The sequence below is a fragment of the Acanthopagrus latus genome, chromosome 14, assembly GCF_904848185.1.
Source record: "Acanthopagrus latus isolate v.2019 chromosome 14, fAcaLat1.1, whole genome shotgun sequence".
Lineage (NCBI taxonomy): Eukaryota > Metazoa > Chordata > Actinopteri > Spariformes > Sparidae > Acanthopagrus > Acanthopagrus latus.
Genome location: NC_051052.1, coordinates 18,377,871 through 18,391,081, shown reverse-complemented (window position 1 = coordinate 18,391,081; position 13,211 = coordinate 18,377,871). Strand labels below are relative to the sequence as shown.

At 41.8% G+C, this 13,211-nt stretch overlaps 1 protein-coding gene and 1 long non-coding RNA gene across 7 annotated transcripts in view; both read right to left on the bottom strand.

The window, feature by feature from the left end:
* Positions 1 to 13,211, bottom strand: part of LOC119032215 — a 1,052,400-nt gene that overhangs the window by 440,969 nt on the left and 598,220 nt on the right. The gene's annotated exons all lie outside the window — the stretch shown is intronic.
* Positions 1 to 13,211, bottom strand: part of tmcc3 (transmembrane and coiled-coil domain family 3) — a 48,920-nt gene that overhangs the window by 32,210 nt on the left and 3,499 nt on the right. Inside the window, exon 1 of one of the 3 annotated variants that reach the window (XM_037121106.1) lies at positions 10,774 to 10,897. The exons of the other annotated variants lie outside the window; for them this stretch is intronic. Within the exon in view, the coding sequence (XP_036977001.1) occupies positions 10,774 to 10,818 (45 nt within the window). The 5' untranslated portion in view covers positions 10,819 to 10,897. Of the gene's footprint in view, positions 1 to 10,773; positions 10,898 to 13,211 lie in introns of those variants that run through there. 3 annotated transcript variants of the gene reach the window in all.

Below are 13,211 nucleotides of genomic sequence, written 5' to 3'. Positions count from 1 at the left end.
CTTTCCTTGACCTGCAAGCCAATCACTAGAATAAGTGTTAGCTAAGTACATTTCTGCAAAATCCACTGATGAGACTCAAACTGTGATCTGCCTTTTGGTAGCCTTATTGGCTGTAATAACATTAATACCTAATAAGCATTTAATTTGACTTATCTGTGGTTTGCAGAAACATAAACTGGTGGTTTATCAGTTCAAACACCAAACCTAAACTGTTGGAAAGGGTGTAACTGACTGGTTCTCTGAGCCTGAGTTAATGTCTACGAAATACCTGCAGTCTATAATCGAAACATTTTCCACTTGCAAAGATATAACAGAGAAAACCAGCATATCCTCAAAATTGAGCAGATGTAACCGGAATGCTCTGAAATCATCTGAGAGCCTACTGTATGAGGAGGCAGATTTTATCACTGCACTGTTCTATATTGTCGATGTACAGCATTGTTATCTTTACGGCTGCTGAGTGCATCTTGGTTCCACCATATCTGACATCAAGGCTACTTTCAGTGCGCCACTTACTGGCAGCATTAATGTTTGTTACTTCCATGCCAGTGAAACTGACATAAATGCTACTATCAGTTCCCATGCATCACTGAGTGAGTTCATCCAATACGTGTGGGAAATAAAGTCAGACGCAGAGTGAGAAAGGGAGACAAGAAACTGTGAACTAATTGACAGACAGCTGTTCTAATCCGGGCTGCTTATTTCTGTGTCTCTGAGTCAGACAGGAAGGGAAACTCTCCGGAGCAGACTGTGTGTTCTGTCTGTGAGAAGATACGTCTCTTAGCTTTCTAATTTCCTTCTTCCTTGTAAGACAGCGCTGCTTCTCAGACAGAGCTGGACACACAGACAGATAGAGGCACACGGACACATTTAATGGATGTAATACAGACTGTGACATCAAGTGATGGTGAGGAGATTAAACCTGGGAGAGGTCTTGTTTAATTAATCCTGCACTATGCGTCATTTCTATTCATTAAAAAGACAGTGGATATATGTGTGTGAGTGCTATGACAACTAAACAATAACATATCGTCTTTACTCCAGGAAAAACACAATCATGTGGAGAGAATTACATTAAGATCATTAATATTTCACAGTTATGTCTCCTGCCTAATGTCTCACTGATATCACAGTCACAGAGACACTCTAATGTGTTTATAATTCAGCATTCTGTGATTGTTATTTTCAGCTGGGAATACAGCAAGCTTACATCCAGATGAGCACCGAGGCAAAAAGCTGTGACCCACTGCTGCGTGCATCCGCTGATATAACGTGTCTTTTATCCCTTGTGTCATGCAGGGCGAAGACAGAATTAACATCAGCTCAGTCAGAATCAATTGAACAGGGAGACTTTTGCACATATAAATGAAGTTGTGGTGTAGTTTTGGGTTACATAACCCCCACGGAAGCCTTTTCCAAAAAAAGATACATCCCTTTATTCATTTCATTCCCCTTTTCATTGCCGTGTGCTGTCTTGTAACCTCAAATGACTCTCTCTTCTTATTAAAACTGTCAACCTCCTGCTCACTTTCTTTATTATGTCAATGCTTTAGTGCCAGCAATTACATTTTCTCGCTTGATTTGTCACCCTCTCAAATGATAATTTCCCCTGCCCGTCTCTTTCACCTCATGGCTTTTATCTCTCTGACAATCTTCCCTACCTTTCCATCTCTTATTGCCGCACCTTTATAAGGCAGCTTTTCATATTCCGCAGACCCTTAAAATGACGACAGCCTCGCTTCAATCAAGAAGAGCGTGTCACTCAGTTTCACCCTGAAAAAGTGAAAATATATATAATCGCTCTGGCTCTCAATGTCAGCAAAGCTACTTTCGACCACATAAATGTTCTTTCCATCATGTGCTATTGATGCTGATAAGCCCCCATTAGGCTCAGCAGAGGACGAATAATGATCCCTACTCGCACACAAACACAAACATGTTGTGACAGAGCAGAGTTTAGAGGGAAGTGAGGGAGTCAGGCTACCGTTTGGCAACAGGGACAGCGACTAATCAGTCCGAGCATCCACATATATCACCGGGCAGAATTAATCAGTGGGGAAGCCTCAGTCTGACATGCTATTATCAAATAAGCTCCAGTGGCAGGGTCAGCCATGGCACCAAGTCAGAGTGAAATGTAGAGTTGTACCAGGTTGTACCAGCCATGCATGAATCAAAAACGGTGCATCCACCCAGTCCTCTGAAGAGTTTGGAGAACTTTATGAGCTTTCAGGTCGTAAAGTGAAAATAGCACGGATGCTACAATGATGTGTTATATAGTGAGGTGATTTTGTTGCAGCTTTGTTGCTGTCCCCTAAAAGTACTAAAATATAACTTTACCTGGGCTGTTATTACGGTAAAAGCTGACAAAAGGTTTTCTAACTAATCTAGATCTAGTCACTCTACATGGACAGCAGTGGTTAATGCTGTCCATGTAGGAAATATTTGCGTATGCTAACCTCATGCTAACATCATTGGGTAATTCAACTAGTATAATTGGTACATCACCTTTTAGCACTTTATTAAGCATCCAGTGCACGTGCCACTATATCACTAATTCAGTTTGCTAGGTAGCAGTTACGCTGGGCTGCTTCTACCATCTAAAATATATGTAAGAACTAATTTGTGTATTTTTTAGATGTACATGTCCACTTAGTAAAGTGCTTTTGTGGTCTAAGTTTGAACCTAAGAGCTGGTGAAATGTTCTCCAGAGCTGTTTTCAGATCACTTTCCACCTTTTGGCTACTGCCTTATCTCCTGTCTTTGCTATCTCTACCTAAAAAGCAATTCTTTCTTTCAAACGATTTAAAGGAAAAAGCTTCACCCCTCATCTGTTGCTCCCTCCTCCTCACGCTCCTCAAGCTCTTTTCAGCCTCGATAATAGAATTTCTTCAGGGAGGGCTAAGGTTCCCTGCTTTCCAGCCGTTTCTTTTGTCCCCGCCTAGTAGGGGAACTAAATCAATGGTGTGCTTGAATAGACATGGTGGGAATGGAAAAGGGTTGACGGTTCTTCGGGGACAGCTGGCGGTAAATTTAAGCTGAACTGAGTTGAAGCTCTGCAGCAGACAGATGCAAACCTGTCAAGGTTAATCACATGGTCACAATTCACAAACCCTGATGCAGTTTTGCTGCATACAGTAGCTGCACAAATGCCGCTGATGATGCCAATAAAGATAAAAATACAGTGGAGCTGTGACAATTAAACAGGTGGTCCTCTGAATAAAAAGAACAGCGACGGGGGGTTTGTAGCCCAGAGGTGAAAGGACCGGGTTATAAATCCCACATGCTTTCACGTCTCTTAGAAACTAATGCAAAACTGTATTTTCAATAAAGTAAAGTCATCTGATACTCAAAGGAGTGTTTGGAACATTAACTATTACTAGATAAGATCTCTGAGGTAGTTTTCTCTGTTTTGTTTGTGGGACTTTGGGGCTTTTAGCAGCCTGTGGGGAGTTTACACTGAACAGTTAAATTGCACCCTTACGGGGCATTTTGCAGGCTGATAACAGTGTTTTATTCTCGCTATTCTTGTATCTGTTCAGTCAACCAAATACAGATTAATAATGTTTAATCTAACAGTGTATATTCCTTTGACTGTGAGATGTTTTCTTTTCTTTTAGTTGTGGACTTAATCTCTTACTTTTGTTTCATTTAACTAATATCTTATTTCCTGAAGTGATACGATGGTTTTCTTGCCACCGTGTCACCACCAACCCTGTCTTAAAAAACAATAATACGGCTCATTGCATCAGTGTTAAATGAAAGCCCTCGCCTTAAGGCTCAGACACACCGAACTGACATCAAAGAAGCTGCAGCAGTGAAGGCTGACAGTTGCGTCACCTCACATCAACCTGAGTCTCGGTCAAAAATCTGCACTGGAACACGCCGCAAAGACTACAGCTGACAGCCAACTGCACAAGAGGACACACTCTCCATACAACCAGGAAGTCGTAGTCTGTACTCGTAATTCAAAAAGGAAAACTGGACAACTGACCGTGTTATGACAAAGCAGCTTTGTTTGACACCACTCTTGCAAATATAGCCACTTCTAATTGAGAATGTATCTAATAAAAAGTTGCAAATGGCACCAGTGAAGAGCGTTGTATTGGCATCCATAATGTATTAACAACTGACACCCAGCTCGATAAATTATTCAGATTCTGTCCACCTAGACTTTATTCCTGACAGTAGTGGGACAACTTTTAAACATTTAGACGTGCAAGATGGGAGATAAAATTGACAGAAAATACAACTGAGCTGTTAAGTGAATGAATAAAACATGTAGAAGCTGGGAGGCTCCTTCAGTGTTTCTAAAATCTTGGACACGTCCCTTGTTGCGGATCACTACCTTGGATCTCAGCAATTCAGGGGTTATTGAGTCTAAAAGTGCCGCGCAGTGATGTGACTTCTCGTGACACTCATTACTTTATCAAACTTTGCTGCCTGGGAGCAAAATTATTTCTTGCCACACGTCTACGTGCTGTGTCATCAGAAAGCTGCTCTCACCCACAGGCAGCCTCTGTCTGTTTCCACATCACTTTGTTCCTGATGCATGAGCAGCCTTTCATTACGTTTCCTCTCACATCCGCATTTGCTTGACATCTTTACGCTACTGATCATACCAATCAGAATTCTGTTGTCTCCCTGCTGACTGCTACTGTAGTATAGCAGCAGTTTCTATTATTATGGTAGGCATATTCTATTACATGCAGGCGCACTGGCATAGAAAGGCAAGAACAACTCTCTAAAGAAGGTGCCTGCGCTCTGAGTTGATGATGCCAGCTTGTTTTTAACACAGTTTTGGCATGATGTGTTCAGCAGGTAGACCCACATCGAACTCTGAGGGTTAAAGTCATCGTCTGATTCTGCACAGGTGAGGATATACAGTATGTATGTGTATTTTTGGAGGTGGATATGAACTGAAAGTCAGGAGATCTTGCCCTCTCCCATGTAATTAAAACGGATTTTTATCCATCGCTGAGTCCCCCAGTTGAAGGCCAATGTAATGCTAAACTACAATGTAGATCGCACATCTCTGCAAACGCCCAACAGTCAGATCTTATATCAACCAAAAGAATTCCTGGTTCCAGCCCTTTATCAGGATCTTTACCAAAAGTTAATGGGGTCTATTCTGTGGCAACAGACAATTTTACACCCCTACAATTGTTTTTACAGTGAAGCATAAAAGAGATTCACATGTACACACTTCCAATCTTTACTCTTCAAATATTTTATCTTCTCATCACATGTGGGATTAACTTGTTCAACCGGATTGTTTGAAAGTATCTCTGCTGACGATTGTTAGTTTCATGTGATGCCTGCTGCATATTTTAACCAAGCTTTTGTCTGCCGCTTCTGTACTTTGTGAGCTGATCAGACTATGAGAATGTGTGAAAGCTTTCATAAAGGACAGTGTGGCCTCTCCGAGCGAACACAGGCACCAGAGGCCGTTTGAAATAAATATCTAAGGGGTCACACTTTCAAAGCGTGTGGGGGAGGAGGAGGGGTGGCGGCACCAGCCACGCTTTCATGTGCCGTCTCTCTACATGCCTACATCACTGTGCGCCACCAGCTTGTGACATTTCAGCCCCTTTTGTCTTCGACTGAGTGGTTCGAGGTCTCTTTGGAGAATTAATTTTTTTCCACAGTAAATGACAGCTGCTGTGAGATGTAGGCGTAGAGAGAGAGAGAGAGAGAGAGAGAGAGAGACAGGTACTGAGAGATATAAAGGTGTGACATTAAGGCTGGAGGTCAAAGAGATAAAAGGTGACAGGTTAACAGCATGACATATGATGACAACATCACCATGAATCTGTCAAGATATCACATAACTCAGCAGACAAATCTCTAATATTCATATACTGTGTGGAGGCTGATGATTAAAAACCCTCCACCACTACAGAAACTGAAGTTGACTGAAGGATATTGACATTTTGAGCAATAAAAATTGAACCACAAAATATATCCTCCAAAATTAATTTCAAGTTGTTTTAACAGCCCTCTAAAACAGTTTGAAACAAAACTGAATGTTAAAATCTTCAAGAAAGCGGGATTAATTTTTGTATCAGAACAGCGAAAATCTAATAAACTGGCAGCTGCAGTGTACATAAAGACAACACCGCGTGAAATTAAGAACAGAGGGAGACTCTAACATTTCATTTTTCTGCTGACTTGACTCAGAAAACAGATGACGACAGAGAAAAGAATAAACCTCTGTTTACAGTACAAAGCCTGTTTTCCCCCTGTAGAGAAAGTAACTAGAGGCTACTGACACAGACAAGGTTATATGTTAATGAAGATGAGCGCACGCACACACACACACACACACACACACACACACACACACACACACACACACACACACAGACACTGTTCTGTTTAACTGTTATTTAACCAGACAAGTCAATTGTGAATAAATCCTATCACATCTGGTGTAACGTCATTCACACATGAGGTAAGAAAAATGGCCTCCCCACCAGATGCTAATGTCAACACACACACACACACACAGTTTTATTTGGCAAGAACAATTTACTTTAAGGTGAGCAGTTAAAGTAATTGTATACGACTAGTTAAAGCAACTAAAACGTAAGGAGAAAGATGACAGCCGACCCCGACCGTCAGTATTTGATGATCTGGGGATGAAACTCAACATTCAGCACTCTTGGTCACAAGTTCCTCTGTTTTAAAACCAGCTCAACACATGACAGGAACACTTTACATACATCAGGAAGGGGCCGTTCTGCCTGACAGGTAACTTAATTTCTGATGAGTAAATGTTGCTGCTGCTTTATCCTAAGTAAAATGGTCACCAGTGTGGAATGACAATCAGTGGCTGCTAACGCAATGTCCTGTTGCCATGGTGATAAATTAAGCAGTGACAAGGTGATGAGAAATGGATGATGTGTGACGCTAAATGACGTCAGCTTACAGTTTGTGTGTGTGCAGAATTAGAGGCTGGGGTCTGCGGATGTAGCCTGTGACAGATTTGTTTTAATTGGTCATCAGTGAAGGTCATTATCATCAGGGGGAATAATTGTATACGTGCTGAGACAAACATGTAGGTCCAGGTCTAATCAGTGTGGCCGTCTCGGAGGGAGGCCTGAGGTTGATGAGGTCGCGTTCAGGTTGTGAAAGTGAGCGTTTTGTTTCCTGGGGATGTTAGTGACGGAGACGCAGTGGTTAATACTAATACTTCACAAGCATTTTATACACCAAATGTTCTCTGGTTCCAGGATCTCAAACACGACTTCCATTCTTTCACTTTTTCTCAAAACATTAAAGTGGTGCTTTGGGCTTAATGCTAAAGTTGTTATTGCCAGCATGCTCCCAATGACAGCTGGGGGCAACATTTTCATTAAACTGGATCCTCTTGTGAACATATTTAATGACAAGCTGAAATTTGATTATTATCCTGAATCTGCAGCTTCACTCTGCTTTATGGAACTTGATAGTGAGATTAAGCTCATTGTTTCGCAGTCAGGACTACAAGTTTACTCTTTTGGTTCCCTCACTGCTCTCAGGTGTCATTGTCAGGCACAGCAGGCAGCAGATTTCAGAGTAAAGGCTCTAACAATCCACTGCAGCTCAACAGCAAACAGCAGACAGAAATGGTCACGACTGGCTAGAGCACACAAAAGAGCATTTAGCAGCTAAAGAGCCAGATATCTCCCTCTGCAGTTAGTGGAGGCCAAAAACAGAGCAAAAAGAGAGTTAATATTAGACATTAATGACTTCAAATGAATGATAATTTGCTAACAATGTCACACACAATAGTGCAAATGAGCAGAGAGCAGCAAGTGTTTCCTGGTTTAATGATTCTGTGTTCAGTGTCTGAATGTGTTGAAGAGCAAAATACTCATTTGGCCTCTTGGACCCCAACTTGACATTCAGATGGGAACAACTCAATCTGTGAGTGCAGGAGGGCGTGAGATATCTGCTTCGTTCTGCTCTCTGCACTCAAGTTACTGTACCGAGCTGTTGTGTTAAATGACAAAATACTTCCAACCAAGCTCATGTTATGTCATTTCAAATGCATGTTATCTAACAACATTTTTGAGCTGCGTGGAAAAAAACATTGTGAGTGGAAGATGCACAAACTTGAATAGACAGAAAACATTTTTCACCTTGAACCCTTTCTGACACGCATCGCTTTCTCTCTTCACTTCGAGGCATCAGAATTAATAAAACTTAAACTCAACACATTGCGGCCACGGCCGATTCAACACAGCAAGTAGTTTCTTGAGCAACAAACTTTTTTAAAAATCAGACAAACTGAAAATAATGTCAGCTATGAGCAACAGCAAATAACAAGAGTGTGGGTTGACTTTTTGCTGCTCAAAGCACTGCTGACAACATGAATACACTAAAATGTCTGGTGGCAAAAATGGAAAGTAATTGCTTTTGCTGAAAAAGGTGAGTGATAATGGGGTTGCTCTTTCGCCGTGGAGACGAATAATGAATCAGCACCAACCAAGAAATATCTTCTTTTTTTTTCAACTAAACAATAGAGATGCTTATTTTGTTACGCTGGGGATGAATATTCCCATTAAAGAATCTTTCCAAAAATTAAGATGACGTATGTTTTATTTTCAAACACACGGCTGCAGCCCATTACACGCTGAGGGAGAATTAGGGTTCAATTAGAGCCACAACACAGCAGCATAGCAGTTAATCACTCTTTGCAAAATAAGTAACAATAATTCGACCATTACCCTCACTTCATGCTAGAAATCTTAAAAGGGGAAGCAGGGTCATGGCAAACACAGACTTATAGAAAGCACTGGGGAAGTATAATGTGCATCAGTGATTTTTCTTTATCTCTAAATGAAACTCAAATTTAAATTTTGGTTTCAGGTCGAAGGTGGGGGATTTTTACAGTCAAACTCTTTAGGGACAGTGCTGATGGAGCTAAACGCTTTCATCAGCATGCTAACATGCTCACACTGACAATATTAGCAACGTTTAGCAGGTATGATGTTTACCGTGCTTCCCATACGGAGTGCAGCTCAGTCCACATTTTTCTCTGAGAGGTCGGGAGAGGTACACTGGTATCAAATTTCATGGGTTATAGTTCCTCGACATTTCACTTAAAAACAAAAATATAAACCTCACTGTGGCGCTAGAGGAAAGGTCAGGGGAACTCTAAAGTCGGTGGGATTCATTCTCAGTAGACGACGTTGAGAGATGTTGAGATATTTCAGTCTGGAGCAAAGTAACAGCTCGAGCCTCACAGTTAGCAGAAACAAAAATCCAATAAAAAGTCTGGTTTACAACACTGCCACAAAGGTCTAATATACACTGAGATGTCAAGGAATAGCTGCAGTACACATCTCATCTCACTTTATTCATCATCATGTCCATTACCTGCATTAGTCCTGATCTCTAAAACCTGTAAAATGTCCTCACAAGGTCGTCATCATTTTCTTCCTGAGAACATTTAGGTGCACATAAGGATAAAAGCACAACAACAGACTCAATGAGCTAATGTTGACACATTACACTGTGATGTTCTCATGAGATCTGTTATGGCAAAAACACACGCAGCTTAATGAGAGAGAACAGGGGGAACATAAAAGCAGAGCTTACACCAAGGTCTTAAAAGCTGTGTGTCTGAGACACAGGGATGGTTACCATGGTAAACTGATGGAAGTGACCACAGCAGGAGGGCATCTACATTTCTAAAGCTTTGAACGCATGATTAACAACATATCAGGGTTGTAGGAGCTGTTAAAAAAACAAGGCTGATCACTTATTGCAGAACTTTTCTGCAGAAGCAGGATGAAAACACACAACAGAACGACGTCCTGCTGTTCCTTCCTTCGACTATTTGCTTGTTGTGGCTTGACAGGAAAAGCCCCATTATACTGGAAGGCTTACATAACATTATTTTTAGAGTATTTTGTTGTGCATATACTAGCAGACTGAGGCACATAATGAATGCACGCACAAAAAGACACAGTGTCAGCACAATAAGGGCAGCCCTGAGCACAGCAGCCAGCAAGGGGTAGTCTCAGGGATGGTTCTCTCTTAGCCACAGAGTGCACCACCGACCATTCTGACCGAGCGGCAGAGATTGTGACAGACAGATTAAGACAGGAGTAACATAAACATGACCTCCTCCTGCTCGAGCACTCAGAGCCAGAATGGAGAAACTTCTGGGACTTTTCTCTGAGAGCAAGCCAGACAGAGAAATAGAAAAATGAAAAACGAGCTCTGCGGTTTTAAGAGGTGAGCTATGATCTATGGCGGGCTATACGCATTCCTAAGATATTACTCAAGTAGCAGAGGCCAATCACATGCTTCAAACACACACTGATAGAGAGAGAGAGAGAGAGAGAGAGACGTGGTGAAACTTGTCTGACTCAACTTTCAACTGTTAAAAAAACAACTTCCTTGATTATATCCAATCGCAAGACACAGAATAACTCATTTATTAAGAGCTGCAATGAGGACACTCAGGAACATCTATTAAAGGCAAACTACACCGATAATGCAGAGCTTTAGAAAGTCTCCCTGACAAAGCTATCAAAACAATAACTTCATCTATACGGTTCCTCATGCGCCTTGGGCAAACGTCAAGTTCGAGAGGGCAACAATACACTGCTGATTACATGTGACTTTCGCCTGACTCCATTCAGCCTTTCACAGTTAAACTCATGCAGCAGAGTTTTTTTTTTAAAAAGCAATAGATTCCCTGATTGATCACATCAGACAGACAAAAAAAAGTCAACAAACAGAAAACAGATTTACAGTCGAAACAAATGCAAACGCTACCTCTGTCACATAGATGAGCGGAGTAGCACTGTAGTTCTTCCTCATGCCTGCTCTTCCTCACAGCCTGAGGTCAAAGTGCATGCTACAGGAGCTCCACAAGAACCCCTGCACATCAGACAGCCCTGTCTGCCTCTTTGAAGTCTAACGACTACCCTCTGAGGGAGGAGGAGTGTGTCTGCCTGCCTGTCACTTATTGTGAAATCTTTTGCTTCCTGTGTTAGCAGCAAACCAGCGGCTCCCAGTGCATCTCCTCACACTCAAATCCCAACCTGCACTACGCTGCCTCGTCCTGAGGTGCGTTCCCGAGCTGCACTGCTCTCTGCTGTGCTCGCACACTTCTGCCCGGTCGGGGAAAGACCACCTTAAAAGGCATGAAGCAACCCGAGTAGGAATTTTTTGATCCATATCAGGCACCCTCCACTGGCCCGGGCGCACTTCTTCACGGTAACAACAACCTCCGGCTGCCAATCGGGAGGGAGCACACAGAGGATGGAGAGCCGGTGACGGCCACTGAGAGAGGTGGGGAGGGAGAGGAGGGAGGACGGGGAGAGATTTAAGGGGATGAATGAAATGTGGGAACGTTGAGCTTGTGCAGGAATCTCCCAGCAGACTCGCTCCCTGAGGGGTGAACGCACTCTACAGGACAGAGTCTGACAGCACTTCTAATCTGCAGAGCCAGATAACAGCCTGTGTGTGTGTGTGTGTGTGTGTGTGTGTGTGTGTGTGTGTGTGTGTGTGTGTGTGTGTGTGTGTGTGTGTGTGTGTGTGTGTGTGTGTGTGTGTGGGGACTGCATGATCCCTCTCCCACTCATGCTCGAAGGCATTCTTAACGAGTGGGAAGGGAAGCAGGGTGAACAAACTGCATAAGTTCACTTTAAGTAGATTTGAGGCACTTGGACTTTACTTAAGTTATGGAGTCACAGAAGTGCCCTGAAAAATAAATAAATAAATTAATAAACAAATAAAAAGAGGAAGAAATCCATTAATCAGCTAATCGTTTTCTATTGACAGAGAGTTAATATTTTCAGTTATATATAAAATAGATCAAAATCAGTTCTCTCTCAGCCAGCTACAGGTAGAAGTCTGCTTTCAGATGAGAAGACGAGTCATAATGATCCGGTGATATCACAAATAATAATATAATATAATATAATATAATATATTTTTTCTGCATTGAGTTCATTTTCCTTTAATTCTTTAAAGGTGTAAGAAAGTTGTTTTTCAGTCTCTTCCCCTGCGCATCAAATACTGACAACCTTTAAGTACATTTTCCTGATTATTCACGCTCTGACTTATGTATTATCTTCAGCGCATTACTTTACCTACAGTTTGATATTACTTTTATTTAACTGCCACTCGGGGTCATTCGACCATAATAAAAGAATCCACGTAGGTAGTGTGGGATCCTGGGAGTTGCTGTCTTCATTGTTAAACAACCAACACTGCTGAGGAACAGTGGTGAAAGCTTGAGGCAAACTGTGACATTGAGTTATATAAATAAAACTGACGGGACTAAAAGATCCACAGTCATGCCGGCAGATCTGTGAGGCTGAAGGTGGAGCGATGCTTTGACCTGACGATGGTCGCCAGATGAATCAGTCAGGAACAAATTCACCAAAGTCTTTAAGATTCATCCTCTGGGGAGCATGAATGTCTTTTAAATAAAATAAAGTAACAATTAGGAGCTTAAAGTAATGATGTGGCTTTAAATGAGTTTGTGGAGAATCATGAGGTGTTTTCACAGGAGACGTTTTGACATTTCTCAGTGAGAAGCGCAGAGGTGTAAATGATAAAACTATAAAAAACATGGCCTGTGAATAACATTGCTGATCTTGTGCATCACAGTCAGACTGTCACAGCTCACAGCCATTTACACCTGTGCTGTAAAAAGAGTCCTGTAACATCTGGCTTTACTGGGAATTATTCCTTTTTTAGTGGTTTTGATGTTGACGGTCTTTATCGTTTTAATCAAACATCAAGACTTCTCTTTGTTTCAGTCTTCTGTTTTGTTCGTTAAAGCACTTTGTCACCAGGAATGTGCTTTATTAAAACAGTTTATTGTTACTGTCACATATCCATGTTTATTACTTCCCACTTCACACTTGGTATTTAGGAGTTATGGAAAGCAGCGAGGAAACACAGGTGTTACTAAGCAGATTAATGAAGGCTCTGCACCTAAACAGAACACAGCCTTCATTAATGTCGTTAGCAACACCTGTGTTTGCTGTTTACATACTGCCTCGTGTCAAAGTGGCCGCTGGGAAAAAGGTCATCTTTGACTGTTGCAGAAAAAAGCACAGGTATCACCATCAGTAGTAATTAACAGAACTGCAACACGCACATGTGAGCCACAATTAACATTTTAGTAGCAGCTGTGCTTCTGCCTGAGAGGACATGTTAGAATATCTGTAATGACAAAAGATAATTCCCTACAACAA